The sequence below is a fragment of the Olea europaea genome, chromosome 7, assembly GCF_002742605.1.
Source record: "Olea europaea var. sylvestris chromosome 7, O_europaea_v1, whole genome shotgun sequence".
Lineage (NCBI taxonomy): Eukaryota > Viridiplantae > Streptophyta > Magnoliopsida > Lamiales > Oleaceae > Olea > Olea europaea.
In genome coordinates, this window is record NC_036243.1 from 19,953,572 (window position 1) to 19,974,922 (window position 21,351).

The window sequence follows — 21,351 nt, forward strand, 5'->3', positions numbered from 1 at the left end:
ACTATCAGTAACGATAAACATCATGTCTACGTACAGACGTTCGAGAAAATCGCAGTCGAGAAATGAAGAATTTCAAGAACAAGTTATGTGGGGAGTTGCGAATGAAAGAAAGGAGCCCAGTTTCATATCAAAACGCCAGCCAACAGCTGCCAGAATAATGATCCCAACAGACAACAAAAGTTTTAACGTTGATGAACCTAGAATTGTTCAAAACTCAGCCCCTGTCAGCATTCCTGACTGGTCCAAAATTTATGGGGAAAGCTCAAAGAATGGCAATGGTGATGACTACGTAAGAAGTAGTTGGGAAAGTGATGAAGAAGATGATGATGGGAATCTGATACCACCACATGAATTTAGTGCTAGAAAGCTTGCAAGGAAACAAATTTCTTCATTCTCTGTGTGTGAAGGTGCTGGAAGAACCCTCAAAGGGAGGGACCTAAGCAGGGTAAGAAATGCTGTTTTATCCAAAACTGGTTTTCTTGAATAAATTTTATGTTATTACTCGACTTTGCAGTAGCGAATAGTATTAAGGATGATTGTATTGTTTAGTCCCGTCCTCACAAATGTGTCTTTGATGGGAATGCCATGGTTTAATGCAATTCCATGTATATTATTCATGAAATTCCATGTACTTTGTTTCAATTTGAATGTAATTAAATTTAAATCATAATGATTTTTCAGTTTTTCGGCGGCTGCTGCTGCTTCTTTCTTGGAAATATTGTAATATACCGGCGGCTTCATTTGACAACTGCATGGATGATTTGATCTTCATTTTTTTTTTTCCTCCTATTTTATTTTTTATCGTATATTTTATAAATATACAATTTTTATCAGCTTTTTAATTATATATTTAATTAATTTCTATCAAAAGTTTACTAAAAACCTGATTTTTAGAAAAAAAAACAAATGGGGCTAAAAGTGGAATGGCCGTTTTTGCTGACAAAATGTTAAAGTAGGAAGATTTTTTATAAGAAAAAAGTGGTGTTTTTTTTAATTGATAAAATTTGACAACTTGTTAAATTTCCGTAATGTCTCAAGTTGCTTGACATATTGAGCATAAAAATATTAATTTTATCGAATCTTTTAATAAAAAATAGACATGTTGATCATATATCGTGAAATGCAAATTTTATAAAAGACCTTTTTAGAGATGAATATCAAAAAGTCATCAACTTATTTAACAAAGCGTAAAAATATTTTATTAGAAAGTATTTATTCGACTATCAACTCGACTCTTCATTCGATGAATAGTGTTAACATAAACCCTAGATATCTATTTTTCATCTTAACTCCCCTCAATATCCTTCTAATCAGCCAAAACAAAATATCAGCAAATAAAGAACAAAAAACTAATTTTCCACTTATATCACAATTTTGAATTATGAAATATTTGAATAGGGAAAGGATATTCCACCAACTTCAATTTTTAAATTGAAAAATGAGTTAATTATTTTATTCCGGTTCATGACTTCATTCCAATTTTGACGGAACAACACGCTAGAGAACAAATTTCCTTTCACTTTCGCCCCCCAATACTTTTGGCTGCATCTAACTCAACCACTCAATTTGATTTCCAAACTAGCAATTCTGGCAGTAAACACTACATAATTAAGCATACGATCATTATGCACCATTATTGTTGGATTATGAAAACAAAATCTTCTGATCAAAATCAAAAACTAAGCGGGACTTCGTCAGAGAATTCAAAATAAAGCGTTGGGAGCTCAAGCTGTGTCTGGTCTTCCCTGCCCATTCCCCACAGGCTTTCGTGAGTACCGACATGTTTTTGAGTAAGTTTAAAGATTAATGCTATACAGCACATGCTTAGCATCAGTCTTAGGCCCTGACTCGCCCTCAATGGACGAACCTTGTAGAGGAATCCTTAAGTTTTCGGCAGACCCCACATCCTACATTGCCTAACAAAAAAAAAAAAAAAAAAAAAAAAAAAAAACTAATCAAAAATTGAAAACCCAATAAAAAAAAAAAAAAGAAAAAAAAAAAAAAAAAAAAAAAAAAAAAATACAACTAATCACTAATTGTAAACCATGAGAAGTTTTATAATAATAACAAGAAGAAGAAGAAGAAGTAATTTTTATATAGGTCGCTTTATTTATTTTCCATTTTTTCATTCAATTATAAACATTCAAATAAATTTGACTAAAGTGATCTAAGACGTATTATGCTGAACAAAGACTTGAAATCAGAACATTCTTCCCTTTGAAGATTTCTAATTCCTTAAGAGCCAAAATTCTCAATCTCTCTGTTTTTTCTTCTATTAATCCCTCTTTATTTTTCCCTATTCCATTTAACATCCCATGAATCATTCCAACATAATCCCCATATTTTCTCAGCTTTTCAATTTCCACTTCATCTCCGCCACCCAATATAGCTCCACAAGCTGCTCCACATGCATGCAACTCAACTTTTTTCTTCTCGCATACGTAATCCATAACCCGACCCGTATTTTCCTGTGATAGATCCATTTCCAGTTCTCGGTATCGCCCATCTATCATGCCCTGTGAGCCTATGGCCCGGGTGATCTCTACAATAACCCTAAGGATCTGATCTGGATCATTTTGGGCCTGGTCCATGGACCTAGCCAACAGCTCAAGCCCAAATGGCATAATCCCGTCTCCAGTAAGAAGCTCAACGTTTGGGCCGAATTTGTGTGGGACTTCTGGTTTGGGCCTGGGCCTGTCTGTCACTGGTAGGTTCTCATGGGTAAATGTTGCAGCATGCATGAGATGTAGAGCTGCAGCTGCAGCTGCAGCTAAGGCTCGGCTCCGGTCACCGCCGGTCAGTTCGCATGCAGCAATGCACAACACCGGCGCTTTAGTCCGTGGAGCGGTAAACGTCAAATGATGCATCGGCTCAAAAACCGAAAATGGTGGCCTAATGGGAAGAGCCTTTTTTAGGTACTCTTTGATTTCGACTTCATTTGACACACAATAAGATTGGTTTCGAACCATCGTAACAACCATTGGCCTATAACACGGTGATAGACGGCTTCGATTCGTTCTGATGTGAGTTAAGAAGCCTGATTTTTCAAGACTTGCTGCCATAGAATATAAAGTATATGGTAATTATGCAATAAAACTAAGAAAGATGAACATGTGAAATTGGAAGATGATTCCTACAACCCTTATGAAGGGGAAAATTTTGGGTCTTTCTCACTCAAGTCAATACGAGATAGAGACGTATAAATGTACATCACTTAAATCTTACAATAATCGAATTACTTAATTAGTGTGTGTCTTGTTTTTTGTACAAGTATTAATTTTGGAGAACATTCTAGTTCTAGGTAGATTGAGGTGTACCTTTAATAAATTTAATTTAATGGGCTAAATGTATGTTTCTTTAGTTGCCAATGTGACCTATAATTTAAAGAGGACTTTGCTACATGCATATCAAATTTTACAAAATGAATTACATAATCAACTTTTTCGTTCAATCTTTTCCCTCTACATTATTTTATGTACAAATAGCATAATACATTTAGAAAAGTAAGTTGAAAAGTGCATGGTATGAAATTATTAGTTGGATGTTGGGATGTAAGTCAACATAGAAACTCATAAAATTAAATTACGTGTCCTCATGAATTGGTACACGTAAATTCATGAAGAAGAATCTAAAGAACTCTCATTCGGTGTAGCATCATTCTCGATAAGCCCCCATTTGATAACAATTTTTCATCTAAAAAAGTTAATTTTTTAACCGTTATTCACTATTTCAACTGTCATTTTTTACTTCTTCATTTGTAGATGGACTCACTTTTATCTCTAGTCAAAAAACAATTCTCATAATCATTATCAATCAGACCCTTTACATCTATAATTTTGTCTTCCTGATTTAACTTTCTTTGTATAAAATATTTAAAATTGTTTTTTTATTATGATTTCTCACTTTGCAATTGATCACTGGTGGGACGAATATTTGTAATTGGCTTGTAGTATTTTCAGTTTGAACTGTGTATAAATTTCACAAATGTTTTGTCTTGATTGTTTCACAAACATCAGATGACTTTTATTACAAGATCTGAAACTGTACAAGAAAAATATACAAGAACTTTACACAAAAACTAAAACCACAACATCAAGACTTTAACATTTCATAGGCTCAGACCATACGCCCTTAAAGAACATCATAGAGGCACCGGACTCAACCACATGACCTTCACAACCCTAATCACAGAGTTGCTTCAATGGAATTAGAAATGGACACACCACTTCAACAATAGTTCATCCACACAGACATTACTACACAAGGACTCGATTATCACAAAGATAATCACCAGAAACTCTTACAAAGAGAAGATGAAAAATCACGAAAACAGAGAAAGCCCTTGAAGGTTCCAGAAAAAAAAAAATGACTCACAGAGAGAAAGAAAATGACGATTCACCCTTCTAGGGCAAGTAAGGGGTCGTCTTTATAGAAAAACCATCAATCGTTGATCAGTGGGTCAATCCAACGGCTCCAGAGCGACTAAGGAAATGAATTGAATTATTGTGCCCGATTAAGTGGGCCATCTAAGTAACATAGTAATAGTCAATCTTTTCATTTCATATTGGGCCTTATTTTATCATCACAACTTACGTTGGATTGGACCTTGACATCACAGCCCAATAGTGACATTCCTGATAGGGCTGTTGAAGTAGAAGATAAAAGAATATGGAGACTTTTTAGACTAGTAGTATGATTATCTCTTGTATTTCTTTCAATTTTTATATAACGATACTCCATGGCTTCTCTAGCTAAACTGATGTTGTCTAGGAACATGAAAAGTACCTCCTTAAAAGGTTAAACCCTAACCTTAAGGGTCCCCCACCACCCCTGCCCTGGAGCATCGTGAGGGACATGAAAAGTACCTCCTTGAACTTTAGGGAAGACGATCTAGTTGATCCTAAAAGCGATTTATGCCTCTATTTGATACCAATTAAAATCTAGACTTTAATTCAAAGCGCAAAATCAATAATTAATTTTAACCACATATTTTATGGATCCCACAACTTTTCAATTACACATTTCATCAACTTCTATCAAAATCTATTAAAAATTCGATTTTAATCTCGCCAAATTGGGCCAAATTGGGGTTATGTATCGTTTCAAAGAGTTGTATATAATATTCATGTTTAGTATGAGAAAAGAGAGATGGAACGATATGACAATTCGAGGGGAGCAGGCTAGAATTGCAAATGTGCTCCATTTTACAAAAGGAGAAGATTACTATACAACCATCTTACGAAGAAAGTGTAAAAGAACATTATTTAAATTCTTCGAGGATGAAATTGTTAATAAATTAATAATATTGCATTTTTATATACACATTTCGTAATACTGACATATTTCATAAGAAACATGCATCCACGAATAAGAGTATTTGAAAACTTTTGTTTTTGTCAAATTATAAAATAAGTTGTTTATTTTAGGCCGAAAATAATTTTATTTATTAATTTATTTTAGGTCAAAATAATTTTATTATGATTAAATCGTAATTTATGAAACCGTGACTTGGCTCACACGCTTATGCAACAATCAAAAGAAATAAATTGAGAAACGGCTCCATTGAGAAACACGAGCACTCAATTTCTTTCCATTTGGTAAAGTTTCTTTCCCTTTTCTCGATAAATTATTTTACATAATTCTCTAATTTCGCCGAAAAGAAAAGAAAAGAAAAGAAAACCCTAAATTTCGTCCATTTTTCATCAATTTTCAGTTAGCGAATTGTAGCTGTCATCCAATAGCCATGGCCAAAAGCTCCTTTAAGTTGGAACACCCCCTTGGTATGTATTTACGCATCGTTCCGCACATCTTTGTTGATCTGATCGTTTATTAAACCTAGTTATTTTAATTGCTTTGACTGATAGAGTCTATATATTTCTTTGATTACTGTATTAGTATAGTTTTGCCTCTAAATTCCATTACGTTTTATTAAAATCCTGTTGATCGGATCATTGATTTGTGCGTGGGATCGAATTGTTTTTCTCGACCTATGATCCGTTATTAATTAATGTGAATTTGTGCCTTCTATGGGCTAATTGTGTGCAATATATGGTTAAATATGATGTAATTTATATTTTTTTTCCATGTTATTACGTTACATTATGAAAATATTTATGCCCTTGGATGATATAGTTTTATTGTTGTTGCATTAACATTTTTTTTCTCTCTCTCTAAGGCTGTGATCTCTGTGCGTAGTGAAAAACTGTGTAAAATTATCTTTTCAAATAAGAAGTTTATTTCTTATTTTATGTGAAATTGAAATGATTTTGAGTACGAATTGTATATACCATACACGTAATGGAAGGAAACCTTCTCCCCACTATAGCTAAGTTAGGAACATTGATAATAATTCATTTTTTATTTTTATCCTTTTCTGTTTGTAGATTGTTTGAACACTTTTTTTACAAATTTGTCTTCATAGATATCTTATTACCATATTGTAGAATGGAAGCAATATTTTTGTTTTGACTATGTACTTGTGGAATGGAATATTTAGGAAAGCGTCAAAAGATCAAACAAGTTGCAATTTACTGTAATTCCATGAAATGCAATTGTGTACCATTCTTCTCATGCACATTCCGCTTAATGCTCATTGCATCTTGAAGTTTACACAATTAAATATTTTGCACGTAAATCCAAAATTTTTTCCTACTTTTCAACCACATTTTCCAAAAAATCACTATTCCAAAAATTAATATCCCCCAAAAACCCTTTAAGAAGGGAGACAAACATTCTTTGACGCATAGTCCATTATTTGTAGATGTTTTAAAAGTGCTAACTCAATTGTTGCAGAGAGGCGTCAAGCAGAAGCTGCTCGTATCAGAGAGAAGTACCCAGATAGAATCCCGGTAATTTTTAATAATCTTCAAGATTGTCTTCTTTTGGATGATTGACATTTTATTTTTTGTTTGAGTTTCTCTTTTCACATTTTCTATTTCTTTTGCATGTAGGTTATTGTGGAGAGAGCTGAAAGAAGTGACATACCTGATATTGACAAGAAGAAGTCAGTTGCCTTCATTATCTTATCTTGTTAGTTGACGATGTTTTGAGTTGTTGACTTACAGGCTTGACAATTTGTTTTATGGATTTGAAAGCTTTAGTTACTCATTATTCTATGAACAAGGACAATGAAGTGATATAGTTGCAGCACGGGTTGACTATGACATGCTATAAGGATAGACTGCATTCAAAGTTGTGCAATATCTCTTTCTGTGATGAGATTGTTAATAATAATTGTTTTGTTTTGGGGTTTGGGGGTCTGTAGAAAACCTACATTCTTTTTTGTGCATAAAGTTTTCTTAAATGCCTTGAATGGTTAACATGTTACTACTCGCTTGTCTGTAATCTGCACTACCGTCCTTTCTCTCCCACAGTATAATTCACTTGTATCATGATATGTTAAATCATAATGAATGCAGATATCTGGTTCCCGCTGATCTGACCGTTGGGCAGTTTGTGTATGTTGTCCGAAAGAGGATTAAGCTCGGTGCTGAGAAGGCCATATTCATCTTTGTCAAGAACATCCTCCCTCCTACTGGTGAGGAGAAATGTTTTATGCTGTTAGCATTATTATAATTGCTTGCTTAGTCTGTAATGTTTATTTTAATTTTGTTTGAGACATTTCATTGCTCTATGTCATTGCAGCTGTCATGATGTCCACAATTTATGAGGACAACAAAGATGAGGACGGTTTCCTATACATGACTTACAGTGGTGAAAATACATTCGGGTCATTTTGAACTTGAAGTCAAGCTAGCTTAAGTGCTGAACAATGTATATAATCAAAGAAAACGTGTACATTCTTCTTGATTATCTATCCTGATGTTATATTTAATGCGAATATTGCTTTGTTCTAAACAATGTCTACTGTTTAAATTTGGAAGTGTTAACATATGTCATTCGATCTTATATTTTTTCTGTTTCTTGTTAGATTTTGTTTGTACACGAAAACGGTATATCCTTTCCCATCTGGAAAAAATCAGTCCATGAATTGATATGGAAAAAGTAAAGGTTAAGACACAGATTGAACTGGTGATAATAGACTTTCTTTTTAAGAACGAAACCAGAGACTCTGATGTAGCTGATTTTTCAAGTGAGCCAGTTGATTTTTGAACTCTTGATGGAATAACTTGTTCAATTTTCATACATGTTACTCAATTAGAGGACCAATTTTCCATTTTTTCTGTTGAATGAACCGGTACAATCCAGTTTTTATAACGTTGGCTAATTTTGGTGTTATGGTAAAGTTTAATTAGGGTGCATTCAATTATCACTTTTGAAGACTTTGATATACATTTTTTTTTAGTGATGATTTTTGTGGATTTCGTGGATCTTTCGTAGATTTGTATGAAATTAGTGGAAGTTTTTCGTAGATTTCTATGGATTTTCATTTTAAAATTTTTATAGACTTTTTGTGAAATTTAAAAGACTATTGAAGACGTTCATTTAAAATAGAATTCACGTAGATCTGCTGTGAAATTCTCACATAGAGGTGTTAGTTTCCACAATTCCTCTTTTCATTCCCTTTATATATATATATATTATGATTCAATATTATTAGCACATTATACTTTTAAAAATAAATAAAAATAAAAATAATTTAATTATAAATTTTTCATATAAAATTTTATAATTTAATAAAAAAAATAGATACTTTTCACAAAAAAATGAATAAAAAAAATTACAAGAATTCAATTTAATTTTTTTTTTATAGAAAATAGAGATAAATAATTAGAGTGAAAGAAAGATAAATGGAATAAAATCAATAGAAAAAAATAAATTTTAATCATACATGTTCATAGAAGGTTAATGAAAAGAAAAATTGAATCTTTTTTATTTTTTTTATTGTTTATTTTTTTATGAAAATCACTCAAAATCTTGTGATTAATGAAAGACAAATTTTAAAATTTTATATAAGTGCTTTCTTTTTAGAAGTTAGTACTCCAGAAACTTTTCTGGAAGTCATTAAAATTTGAATATCCCAAAACTTATAAAGATTTCTAAAAAGTTTTAACTGAATACACTGTAACTTTTAGAAATATTTTTAAAAGTCTCAATTAAATACACGATGACTTTTAGAGAGTCTCAAAAATTCTTAATTGGATACCTCCACACTTTTTAAATCTCAAAAAGTCATTAAAAGCCTCAATTGAATACACCCCTAAGTTTTGGTGGGATTCTTGATTATTCATATCTTTAGGATGTAGGTGTGGCCTTTAGTATTTATGGTTAATTACAGTGGTTGGATTAGGTAAACGGGTCATGTTTCTGTACCAACATTATTGGAATAGGTAACTTGTCATGTCTCATGGCTTAAGAAAATGTAGTGTCAATGTAACATGTTAAGTAGGCTATTGCATTTGCTAGGCAAATCTTCTTATGATGCCAAGCTCTTAACACGTTGAGTTGTAGCTTCGATTTCGCACTTCTTTTAATACATTGAACATTGAAAGTAATTAGTTTCCAATCAATCTTGTAGGTGTTAAGGGACAAATCGAAATTTGAATAGTATATAAGGTTAGATATTTTAAGTTGAAATATATAGCTTGTAATGCTCAAATGAGTTATTCAATCATCTAAAAGCTTAAACATGCCATCCATTTGCAAAATTGGATGTTCCTATGAGCTATATTAAGGGATAAATATGAAAATGATACTAAAGTCCCATGTCTCAGTGTACTTATTTGGACTTGGTTAATCTGCACTACTATTGGCTCAAAACTTCAAATGAAGGGTACTTCTTTAAGCTTGAATTCCTTCAGAAAAACTCATTCGTTTTCAGAAGGAACAGCCAAAGAAATGTCCAAAATTGCTAGCGTTGATAGACACTTTTTTGGGTTCCGTTTCAACGTAAAATATTTAGAATCATGCTACACATCAGACTCAAATCTAGATGAAACACATATCGACGTATGATTGGACATTGGACAATTTTGAAAAATCAAAACAAAAACACCTAATCATTTTTTGACAAGTCAGTCTGTCTCTTCACTCACTCTCCTATTTTTAAGCCTATTTAAGTGGCGTTATTCAAATATTTAACTCTCCAAAGCATATGATTGGATTGTACCATCACCAAGTCCCACATTTAAGAGATCACATGAATATAATTCTAATTGTTTGCAAGAATGTGGGTCCAAATTTTAATTCAAACCTAACGCAACCAGACTAAATAAAATGTGAAGTCAATATTTAGCCTACAAGTACCAATTATAATCCAATCCTAATGCAACCAAAGAAATGTGAAGTTATATTTAGCCGAGACGTACCAAGGAGGCGGCTTATTTTTTTAGCCCTGTTTATTCAAATTGGCCAAGTCACCTATTTGTTAAATCCATGTTTCGGTTTGTTGAGAGCTTATAAGCATGTTTGACCAGCTTATTTTTTAAAATAAGTCCACCCAAACATACTGCAGTGGATTTTGTACAACTGATTTCGCTCGCAGATCTCCTTCAAAATTAATATCCAAGCACCGCAAGTAGTACGTCGATGAATATTCAACAAACTTTATCTAAAGATAGTTACACTTCCTTAAATGCAGCAACTTATCAAACCGGACATTAAAATCAGAAATCACAATTCAGTGAATTCACACAAAAATTCATTAGTTCTAATATGATATATTTAGAGGAAAATTATGGGGCATATATGATCCTTACCATAATCTAAAGCAGAAGAAAGAATCGAAGTTTGTAAGAGCTACACAAGTCCAGGTAATAAACCTCGTTCATCTGAACTGTGAAAGTTCCAGCTTTCTAATAACATCCCCGTCTACAATCCAGAAAGAAGACAAACAAGAAGCTTTATACTAACTATAAAATTCTGACCAAACTGATCATCTTTTGTATCTTCTGGCTATTCTAAAATCTAAACTAAAGGCAGGCAGACGCTTTTGAATTGATGTAAATTAGCCTAACACAAATCCTGGTGCGCACATAAATTTTCGGATTCTACCATTTAATGAAATTCTCTCTGGCCAATAACTAGGATAACAAAACTAATTATGATGCGACCCTTAACATCATTTGCCGTCTAGAGTTGCAGAGCCAGGTCAGGCTGCTGAGAATCAACTCGGACACCTGATGAGTGTCGACCCGGAGACCCTGGTGACTGGAAACCAATATTCAGGTCTGGAGGGAGTGATTCCTGCTTCTGTTTTGCATGCATTTGCGGACTGAGATTCTGCCAAGGTGACTGTAGGTTGAACCTAGACAGGTCAGCAGTTACCAACTGGGGAAAACCAATTGGCTGATTTGGAAACTGGGCTTCACTGCCTACTCTAATAGGTTGTGGGACTTGTGGAACAAAGGCATGAAGCGGTGCGTTCTTCTCAGGCTGAAAATGCATCCCGGCACCAGAAAACTCTGGACGAAATCGAGATACTTGTGGCTGGAGACCATGAGTTGGGTTATACAAGGAATCTGCAGATATCTGGTTCATGTGTAAATTTGTGCTTTCCCCAGCTTGTCTAAAACCACCTGCCCCTACAGACATCCATGCACGGGCAGCAGCTGCGGCAGCATTTGAATCACACCTACTCGATGGAGAAGGGGACGAATCTTGAGGTGCATTAGCTGGAGACAGATTTGAGGATTTCTGTTGATCTTGAGCCTTTTCGGCTAACATTCTCATCAACTGGACTGGGTCACTAAGACCCTGCCCTTGTCCATGGGGATAGTAGGATGCTGTTTTGGACATGTCAGATGGTGAACTGGCTACTATATTACTATCCAAACTGTTAACCACTTTCCCATTAGGCAATCCTCCAACAGAAATTCCACTAGTAGTTGGCTGTTTAAAGGATCCAGATGTCAAAAGATTCATGTTCTTGGACGCCAACTCCATTGCCCTGGAAGCTTCCATTTCTGAATTCTTTGAAATCTGCCTCTGAGCAATAAAATCAGGTGCACTTTGATTGGCTGAGGGTGGACTGTTCAATTCAACCTGCTTTAAAACCTTTTTCTTGGGTTCAACAAAATTCCACGGTTGCGAGTTTTGACACTGGTAACTGTGAGTAGTAGAATCAGTAGGTTTGGTTCCAGGAGATAAAAAGAAAGATGATTTCACTTCTGAACAATTCCTCCTAACCTGCTGTCCTTTCACTGGACCGGAGGTGTTGGTAGTAGACCGAGCAGTTGGTCTATCTCCAGCGTGACCAAAAAATGGCAATTTATTTTCAGAGAAAGATCCACCAACTGGGTTTCCCATGGAAGAAACTGAGGTTGTAAAGGTTTTCGCACCCCTTCTTGTATCAGTAACATGCTCTATTTTTGCAAAAAATGTTGGTTCCTTCACGGTGCAATTTTCCAGTATTAACACAGGGGTTGGAAGAGGCTCGTACTCTCCAACCCAACCACGACCAAATTTCAATCCTTGAGGCAGTGCTTGCTCAATCCTCTTTGAAGCAACTTTCCATGCAACAGACCCAAGAGTTGCAGCAAAACGAGCCAGACTCCTAGCGTAAGAGCACTCGGTATAAAGTCCCACCTGATTAGGAAAAATGGAAATGAGTGATAGAGATGTAAAAATGATGAATAAAGGTTTATTTGCAAAGTCACTCACAGGAATTAGCTGCTTCATATCCGCCTCAAAAGTTGAAAATATAGATTCTGAGCCACCTACTGGTTGAGCTAATGATATGTTATATGTTGCACGACGGTTCTCATCATGTATGGCCAATTTTCTACCAAATCTAGACAGTGTACCCTTCCCTACAAGCAGAAAGCTTAGAAGTTAGAAAAAACATCACCAGAAGCGGATAAATGACCTTTGAAAATCAGTCGATGAATACAAATTTAGAACAGTAGGTGTGTTATACATCACAAGTTATTTTTTATGATTGCACGGGGAAATAAATAATATAGACAATCATATCAGATGTACTAAAAATTATTTGGTGCATATGAAACCTGGAATTGATTCTTCTCCCTTGTCTAAATTGGTGTCATTCATGGAAGAAATTCCCTCAACAAACCCATCTATGCTACCAGGCCTCTCAGATACACCAAACTGAGGCGCATTTGAAATATTCTGCACATCTCCACCTGTTGCAAGAGTGGCTCCAGATGAGAAATCGGACCCAACAGGTTCCTGCACTGACCGGTTTACTGTTCTTTTTATTTGTTTCTTCACAACAGAGCTGGATCTCATATTCTGTTCTGGCTTGAGCTCCTTTTCTGAGCGTTCACTATTTATCCTTATCTTTTGAAATTTCCTTTTTGCTAGCTCTTGGATGGTGCGTGCCTTTAGAATGATTGAAGAAAGAAGTTGATCATTAGCCACAAAAAGGAAAGTCAAAAACAAGAGGGCAAATAAAGCTGTAAGCCTACCTGCTTATGGTATATGGTATCTGGGGCATTGTACTTCATGGCATTTGAGCATATCAGAAAAACATCATTCTGCAGAACAGCAAACAGCTCTAAGAAACAGAAAAAAATAATTGCCAGAGTTTTACCCCTGAAGATAGCTAATAGCATCCGTGGTATTTATTCAAATTAGCAATGATAATCACGGGTCGAAGATGTCACAAACAAATCCAGAAGAAAGTGTGTGTTCTCACACGCCCGAAAAAATATACAGAGGAAGAAAAGTGTGTGGGAGACTTTTTCATTGTTCTCAAGGAGACAGAGCATGCACATACATTAGAAAGACACACCAAGCAGAATCAGGCAAGTTAGCAGCTACTGTCTTTTCCTTTTCATTACTATCAATAGGCACCGTATAATAACAAATAAAAACGACAAATCTAGACATTCTTAAATCCAAAAGATATTGCTTGATGTTGTTCCTCGATGTAACAGTTCAGAAAAACATAACTATAGGTATCAACAAGTACTCCACACTTCAGCGGAATATATACAATCAATATTTGTGCTCATGGTTTTAGCAATTCAATCCAAGAAACAAAAGATGATGAATTCCTGATCAAGAAATAACAATCCAAGACATGTTAGTAAAAAAATCACCACTAGGAAATCAAGTTGTCAAAATTTTCTTTCCCACAGACAAATAGCCATTGTTGTTCCTCGATGTAACAGTTCAGAAAAACATAACTATAGGTATCAACAAGTACTCCACACTTCAGCGGAATATATACAATCAATATTTGTGCTCATGGTTTTAGCAATTCAATCCAAGAAACAAAAGATGATGAATTCCTGATCAAGAAATAACAATCCAAGACATGTTAGTAAAAAAATCACCACTAGGAAATCAAGTTGTCAAAATTTTCTTTCCCACAGACAAATAGCCATTGTTTGAGAGAAAACTTCAGATTCAGAAAACAAGGAGCAATCACTCCACTCAATTACAAACTTCACAAGTTCATAGCCCAAGTTAGCAATCCAGATAAATAATGCAATTAGATGGACAAGTTTACAAAGCTAATTGGCAAATTACAAGACCCAAAGAAATAACAAAAGCCAAAATGATAGGACACAGCCGAAACAGAAAAACAGAACGGCACATCTACTATTCCCTTCTTCAGAACAGACAGCAAACGATAAAACTGGAAAAGCCAAAAGGTGGCATTTATGTCAACACTTTGTGTTCCGTACGATATTTCTAAGAATTTGAACATAAAAGCATAAACTCCAAAACAATTGCTAAACCAAGATATTCTTCTAAAATCAAGCCTCCCGCTTTGAGACACAGGATAAACCCAGTTCCAACTTTGTCTGCTACACTTAGCATAGATAATGTAATTATCATGATGTCCAATGAGTGTCCTTAATCCACAATCATCTTGATCTGGAAAAAAAGAGGATACTTTCTAAGCCCAGTTTCCACTTTGAAGTGGGACCCTCAACCTAGCAGAATTACAAAAATCTACTAGAATTAAAAAACATAGCATGCTTTTGTATCGAAATATTGACATATCCAGTTTCATTTATTGTAAGTAGGCAAGATTTGATACAAATGATTTGGCACCAACTTTCAGCTCAAACGATGTTAGTCATCAGTCATGCATTGTCTAGTTTATGCAGAACTCTTTGAGCTTATTTGTTAAGGGATGACATTAACCAGCATTTGGGGGATGTATTTGAACAAATAAACATTTTACTACCCGGAAGATGAAGAGGGAGACCAACAAACCAACTATTGTGAAGGAAAAGGAGTGGGGGTCAGGAACGTGGACTCACCTCAAATTGTTCCAAGGTTTCATATGCTCCATTACCCAGATTGTTCCTCACAGTGGCAAAGTCCATTGGATGCTCTATTACATCATGATAATCAGGAAGCTGCACAGTTACCAATCAACCAATTTACGAACTCCATTACAAGTAATTCCTGAATACAACCTTCAACAATTCCATAAAGAACTTGCTAACCTCCTCAGGATCGACTGGTTCTGCATACACGCCATAAATATCCTTCCTGCCCAAAATGAAATCAAAGCATTTCAAGGTCCAGACAAGCCCTTAAAAAAACAAAGCACCAAACATTCACCATTTACACATAATTCAAAACATACTTCTGAAGCTTGTCCAAGATCAACTCCAGTGTCTTCTTTTCAGGCAATGGAAGCCTAGGTAGAGTCTGTGCCGGTGTCCCTATTCAAACAAACAGTAAATGTATAAAAATTTACAAATTTCCAAAATTAAACATGCCCATTCAATAAAATCCCGAAAATAAAAGCACACCTGGATGCGAGTGCACGGTTTTGGGCTCCATCTTTGTTTGTCTAACCTGTCAAAATCAGCAAAATCATTATACCTCAAAAAAGGCTATATTTAAAAAGGAAAGAAATAAATGCAACTATAGCTTAGGAAAACAAAAGTCCGAGGTGTTTATCAGACAAAGACAGAAAATAAGGGCAGACAACATATGTGTGTGCGTGTGCACAATATATACAACACATTCTGTTACATAGGTGTGTGTTATAGAGAGAGAAAGAGATGAGTAGAAGAGAGAAAAGGTGGGTGCGTGATCAGATTCTGTGGGGATTAGTTTTTGACAGTTGACCCAACCGTTACATTACATTACATAAATCAATATCAATATTCAACACGACACTCCTCCGACACACACTCAAACCCAACCTATACATACACAACCGTGTATGTATCGAAGTTTGGACCAATAGAAAATTCTCAGTGAAGTTTGGTTGAGCTGGAGCTCCTTTCCCCCTCTATATATACAACCATGGTTCATATACAAATTAATGTACTCCGCCCACAGCGAGCTTCAGTTTCTTCTTCATTTGAAATTTCATTTTTTCAGATCCAACAATTAATTACCTCGTCATCATCACCACTATAATTATCATCATCATTGATGTCGTCATTTTCGTCGTCGTCATCTTCGCCAGTTTCTCTGGCGTCGATTTTTCTCTTTTTCGAAGGCTTATCCTCATCGGAGGAAGAGGCAGATACAGTGGGGGAGTGAACACCGAACCGAGGAGTCGACTCGGAGCATCCATCCTTGTCATTCTGTAACTTGAGCAAGAGCTTGAGCTTCTTCTCCTTCCGCCGCTGGTCCTCATCAGTTTCCTCGAATATTTCGTCGTCGTCAAAGTAATCGTCGAGATCGAAGACGTACTTGACATTCCTTCGGCGAAGGCTCCGGCGTAGGTCCCTCTCCGTCGTTTCAGCCTCACCTGCACGGCGGCCCGCAGGATCAGGCTTCGCTGGTCTCCCTTTCTTTTTCCTCCTCACGATCTGGCCCATCTTTTCCAGATTTTTCTGCTCCCTCATTCTCTCTCTACAAATTTCTCTCACTAGAAAAGGAGCCCTCTTCACTCTATCTCTCTCTAAACTCTGATGTTTCTTTCCATTTCTCTCTCTTCTTTTACTCAATTATTTAGTGAGTGGTTGCTGTGCTGTGCTTTGGCTTTTTCGTAGCTTTAAAAGATCCGAACCTGAGTCCAAACCTAAGACTTGGTGGGGACAGCTATAATAAATGATTATTGTGTAGAAAGAGAAACGCCGTTAGTGGCTGATACAGACGGCGTTAACGCTGCCCGCCTGCCCGAATGTTTGGGTGCACGTGATTGCGTCAATTATACTTATTAATTGTAATACGTGGGACCAAGTGTATTCAACTTGAGAATGATCTCAGTTAGGATTTATGAGTCAAGGATTCAATGCCTAAGCGGAGTTTCTCTGCGGGGTGTTCCTAAAAATTATACGGGTTAAAAGCAATAATTCTGTTTACTTTCAGTTTACCATGATTTGAATAAGTAGCTAACTAGTACGGTTTATTGTTTGACTTGGTCACAGGAGTTCAATAAAAATGATTGATATCGTGTTGATCTAAAAATTTTGATGTGCCTTGTGGTTAATGAATCTTAATTTCTCTTTTGTTTACATGCATTTATGTGTATTTTTCTCCATTTTACTCGAGTGTCGAAGTTTTACGATCGTTGCTCTTCTATTGGAGCAACGATCAAGAACAGTTTAATGTAAATGTTTAAGTGTGCAGATAATATAACCGTAAATGAAAGAGAAATTGAGATCCATTGACCACAGGGCACCGCAAATTTTTGGGATCAACACAATGTACTTGATACTTTTTATATTTTTGGGTGTGGAAGAGACATAATTGACGAGAATATAAGTATAGGGTTTGAAAAGAGAGTGGCCAGCTTGTAATTTATAATATGGCGCTCACTTTTTCATTGGTAGAATGACTTTACCCTTGTGAAGCACAAGTGTGGGTCTTTTTACTAAGGGAGACGTGATTGTGTCCATTGGATATTTGACATGTGTTATCTAGATGACTCGCTAGTCAAAAGGTCATTCCACGGCATAAAATAATATGAAAAATATTGAAAAGTTGACTGAACGTATCCATTAGAGACTATCAAACATAAAAAAATATCTTTTGGTCAATGTAGCACTTGCAAAAGATGCCGTTGATAGCAGAGGTGCTACCTATAGAATGAGGCGTAACATTTAGTTCAATCTAGATCAATGAAACAATTTCTTAAGTTGAGTTGATGGACCTACTTGATAGATCACGGTTGAACGTACTATGATTTGTTAGTCGGTATATGATGTAGAATACCAAATCTTGCTCAAGTATCAAATGACAATTAGCCCACTAGCTCCTCATTTTATCAAGCTAGTTGGAGGATAAACTCATCGTCTACATGTAACAGACAAATATCTTATTTGATAAAGCCACTTTTTTATCGAAAAGTTGATTAAACTTGTCTAACATCATTTTTTTGTTAATCTTTAGTTTTAATCATGTTAAGAATTGATAATCACAATCCAACAAATTAATATAAACGAATTCATACTTGCGGAAGTCATTGTTGATATGAATAATAGTTGTAATAGCAGTTAAAATCTTCCCCTCCTTACTCCTCACAAAATATCAATAATTTGAGCCGTCCCATTACGACTAGAATTCTAATTAGGGTTTATTTTCGACCCACATACTTTTAATTACCACATCAAATTAATTACAACCCGTAAGGTGTAAAAGGTCTAATTGATCACTTAATAAATTTGGCTCAAACACAAATATCATTATGAGCCATATATCTAACCCGTAAAATTTTGCAATCGAATGTGAAACCCACATATGGAATTATTAATTATTACAACATTCTCCCACTTGGGCAAACATTTGATTGCTATAACAAAGTTTTAACACTCGAGTTAGACTACATAGGTGGCCACAAAAGTATAGCTCCAATGATGATACCTTACGTAACATGATCCGGTCCAACAAGAATATTAACACCGAACATGGAAGTCATTACACCAATTTAAGAGATGTAAAATCATTCCACAGCTACAAATGTCAACATCCTTATCGACATGGATTCCCATCCTCCAACCAATGTGGTAATATGTGGTATAAACTTAGTACCAAATGTGATCAAAATGAAGCCACATGTCTCTAAAAGAGACCCATCTTATGTCTTTACATGTCATATCTCAAGATCACAATAATATTATAATAAAAGACATAAGTCAAATGCATGCTCAAAATAGTCCATGGATAGGGGAAAAATATTTTATTGTCAGAAGGGGCTGTACCCGAAAACATATGGGTTGCCTACGTACCCCGTAAAGGGATTAAGCCCAAAACGTAGTTCTTCACATAAATAACTCCCACTTACCAAAAATATCAAATGTTTCAACAATACCCATGTTAGTAACATGTGTCTTAAAGACTTTTGGAGCGAGTCCCTTAGTCAAGGGATCTGCAACCATCGCCTCTGTATTGATATGTTCTATTTTCGTCTGCCCTTCTTTGACACTGTCTCTAATGACCAAATATTTGATGTCAATATATTTTGATCCACCAGAACTTTTATTATTCTTTGAAAAGAATACTGCTGCACTGTTATCACAGTAGATGGTGATCGGTCTCGAGATGGAATCAACAACTTTCAAATCAGAGATGAAATTTCTTAACCAAATGACTTGAACTGTAGCCCCATAACATGCCACAAATTCAACTTGCATAGTAGAATATGCCACTAAAGTCTGTTTAACACTTTTCCAAGAAATGACACCACCAGCTAATGTAAAAATAGAACCTGAGGTTGATTTCAAATCATCTTGACATCCAGCAAAATCAGAATCTGAATATCCTACCAGCTCAAGATGATTTGTACGCTGGAATGTAAGCATATCACTTTCAGTTTTCTTCAAATATCTCATAACTTTCTTAGCTGCTTTCCAATGCTCTTGTCCTGGATTAGACTGAAATCTACTAAGGACACTTACTGCGTAGGCTATATCCAGTCTAGTGCAAACTTAAGCATACATCAAGCTTCCCACAACACTAGCATATGGGATCATCTTCATAGACTCCCTTTCCAGCTCATTCCTTGGACATTGAGTTTTATTAAACTTATCTCCTTTTATGATAGGTACATCATCAGGTGCACAATTTTGCATATTAAACCTTTCTAGAACACGTCGTATATAAACTTTCTGAGAAAGTCCCAATAAGCCACGATTTCTATCACGATGTATTTCAATGCCAAGTACATAGGAAGCTTATCCAAGATCTTTCATCTCAAAATTAGCAGACAATATTTTCTTTGTCTCATGAAGCAGCCCTGAGTTACTGCTAGCAAGCAGAATGTCATCAACATACAATACAAGGAAAATAAAATTTCTCCCACTGGTTTTAAGATAAATGCATTGATCAATAGTATTTTCAACAAAATCAAGAGATGTCACAACCTCATCAAACTTCAAATACCACTGTCGAGATGTTTGCTTGAGACCATATAAGGATTTGTTTAACTTACACACCAAGTTTTCTTTTCCTTTTACAACAAAACCTTCAGGTTGTTTCATATAGATCATTTCAGAAAGATCTCCATTCAAAAATGCTGTCTTAACATCCATTGATGAAACTCCAAATTGTAGTGTGCCACAAGAGCCATCATAATTCGAAAAGAATCTTTCGATGAAACAGGGGAGAAGGTTTCAACATAATCAATGCCCTCTCGTTGAGTGAAACCTTTTGCAACCAATCTTGCTTTCTTTCGTTCAACATTTCCTTTTAAATCTAATTTACTTTTGAAAATCCACTTGTTATCTACAGCCTTAGCATCTGGAGGAAGTTCAATAAGATCCCAAACTTTATTCCTTTCCATGGAATTCATATCATCTTCCATGACAGCTATCCAATTATCTGCATCACGACTTGTCAATGCTTGGTTATAAGTTACAGGATCAACAATATGCTCAATATTAAAATCGCTCTCCAATAAATATGCAATATAATCACTGGGCAATGCAAATCTTCTTTCCCTTTGTGATCTCCTAACATGTGGCTTAGGAACCGATTTAATCGTTGTTTGAGGAATTTGAGATTCCTCCTGATTCCTCGATTCTTCATTAACAACTTCAATTGGTTGAAAACCAACTCTTTCCTGTATGACAGGAACTGGAATTACAACTTGATTATGTTCAACAAGAATTTCTCTCAACGTGAAACTCCCACTATCTCCAAAATCATTCTCTAGAAACTTAGCAATAATGGACTCCACAATTCTAGTGCCGCGATTTGGACATTAAAACTTATATCCCTTTGATCTATCCGGATACCCAATAAAGTAGCCAGGAGTTGATTTAGGATCTAATTTCTTTTCAAATGGATTATAAATCCTAACCTCAACTGGACATCTCCAAACTTTAAAGTGAACCATACTTGGCTTACGTCCTGTCCATAATTCAAAAGGTGTATTTGCAACAGCTTTACTTGGAACTCTGTTCAAAATATACATAGCTGTTTTCAAGGCTTCACCCCACAAATATTCAGGCAAATTTGTTCTACTCATCATACTTCTAACCATATCTTTTAAAGTTCGATTACGTCTTTCAGAAACACCATTCTGCTCAGGTGTCCCTGGCATGGTGTATTGGGGCACTA

General features: G+C 35.4%; 4 protein-coding genes across 6 annotated transcripts in view; 2 read left to right on the forward strand and 2 right to left on the reverse strand.

Moving 5' to 3' along the window:
- LOC111397340 overlaps positions 1-724 on the forward strand; it is a 2,577-nt gene extending 1,853 nt beyond the window's left edge. Inside the window, exon 2 of one of the 2 annotated variants that reach the window (XM_023024208.1) lies at positions 37-723. In XM_023024208.1, coding sequence (XP_022879976.1) covers positions 86-487 — 402 coding nt within the window. In that variant the 5' untranslated portion in view covers positions 37-85 and the 3' untranslated portion in view covers positions 488-723. Of the gene's footprint in view, positions 1-6 lie in introns of those variants that run through there. The other variant, XM_023024206.1, reaches the window with a different exon arrangement.
- Positions 725-2,109: 1,385 nt separating this feature from the next.
- On the reverse strand, positions 2,110-3,077 carry LOC111397715 (heterodimeric geranylgeranyl pyrophosphate synthase small subunit, chloroplastic-like). Its single transcript, XM_023024711.1, has one exon. The coding sequence runs from the start codon at positions 3,060-3,062 to the stop codon at positions 2,178-2,180; it is 885 nt and encodes a 294-aa protein (XP_022880479.1). The 5' UTR covers positions 3,063-3,077; the 3' UTR covers positions 2,110-2,177.
- A 2,437-nt stretch (positions 3,078-5,514) lies between these two features.
- Positions 5,515-7,913, forward strand: LOC111397342 (autophagy-related protein 8C-like). Of its 2 annotated transcripts, XM_023024211.1 has the most exons (6): positions 5,515-5,597; positions 5,714-5,780; positions 6,793-6,848; positions 6,951-7,003; positions 7,419-7,537; positions 7,645-7,913. In XM_023024211.1, exons 2-6 carry the CDS (start codon positions 5,744-5,746, stop codon positions 7,737-7,739), a joined length of 360 nt encoding a protein of 119 aa, XP_022879979.1. In that variant the 5' UTR covers positions 5,515-5,597; positions 5,714-5,743; the 3' UTR covers positions 7,740-7,913. The 2 variants fall into 2 exon arrangements, with proteins under 2 accessions (XP_022879979.1, XP_022879978.1); XM_023024210.1 differs by lacking the exon at positions 5,515-5,597 and having other exon boundaries at positions 5,636-5,780.
- A 2,721-nt stretch (positions 7,914-10,634) lies between these two features.
- Positions 10,635-17,151, reverse strand: LOC111397343. Its single transcript, XM_023024212.1, has 9 exons — positions 16,239-17,151; positions 15,642-15,687; positions 15,473-15,551; positions 15,330-15,375; positions 15,141-15,239; positions 13,329-13,397; positions 12,909-13,242; positions 12,562-12,710; positions 10,635-12,486 (listed from the first exon to the last, which is right to left on the reverse strand). Exons 1-9 carry the CDS (start codon positions 16,692-16,694, stop codon positions 11,032-11,034), a joined length of 2,733 nt encoding a protein of 910 aa, XP_022879980.1. The 5' UTR covers positions 16,695-17,151; the 3' UTR covers positions 10,635-11,031.
- Positions 17,152-21,351: the final 4,200 nt, after the last annotated feature.

Coding starts and splice junctions, on each gene's coding strand:
- LOC111397715 (XM_023024711.1), bottom strand. CDS start 3,062: ATGGCAGCAAGTCTTGAAAAATCAGGCTTCTTAACTCACATCAGAACG.
- LOC111397342 (XM_023024211.1), top strand. CDS start 5,744: ATGGCCAAAAGCTCCTTTAAGTTGGAACACCCCCTTG. Junction 6,849..6,950: donor AGTACCCAGATAGAATCCCG/GTAATTTTTAAT, acceptor TTTTGCATGTAG/GTTATTGTGGAGAGAGCTGA. Junction 7,004..7,418: donor CCTGATATTGACAAGAAGAA/GTCAGTTGCCTT, acceptor TAATGAATGCAG/ATATCTGGTTCCCGCTGATC.
- LOC111397343 (XM_023024212.1), bottom strand. CDS start 16,694: ATGAGGGAGCAGAAAAATCTGGAAAAGATGGGCCAGATCGTGAGGAGG. Junction 13,398..15,140: donor AAACCTTGGAACAATTTGAG/GTGAGTCCACGT, acceptor GCTGTTCTGCAG/AATGATGTTTTTCTGATATG. Junction 12,711..12,908: donor GGGAGAAGAATCAATTCCAG/GTTTCATATGCA, acceptor TTCTGCTTGTAG/GGAAGGGTACACTGTCTAGA.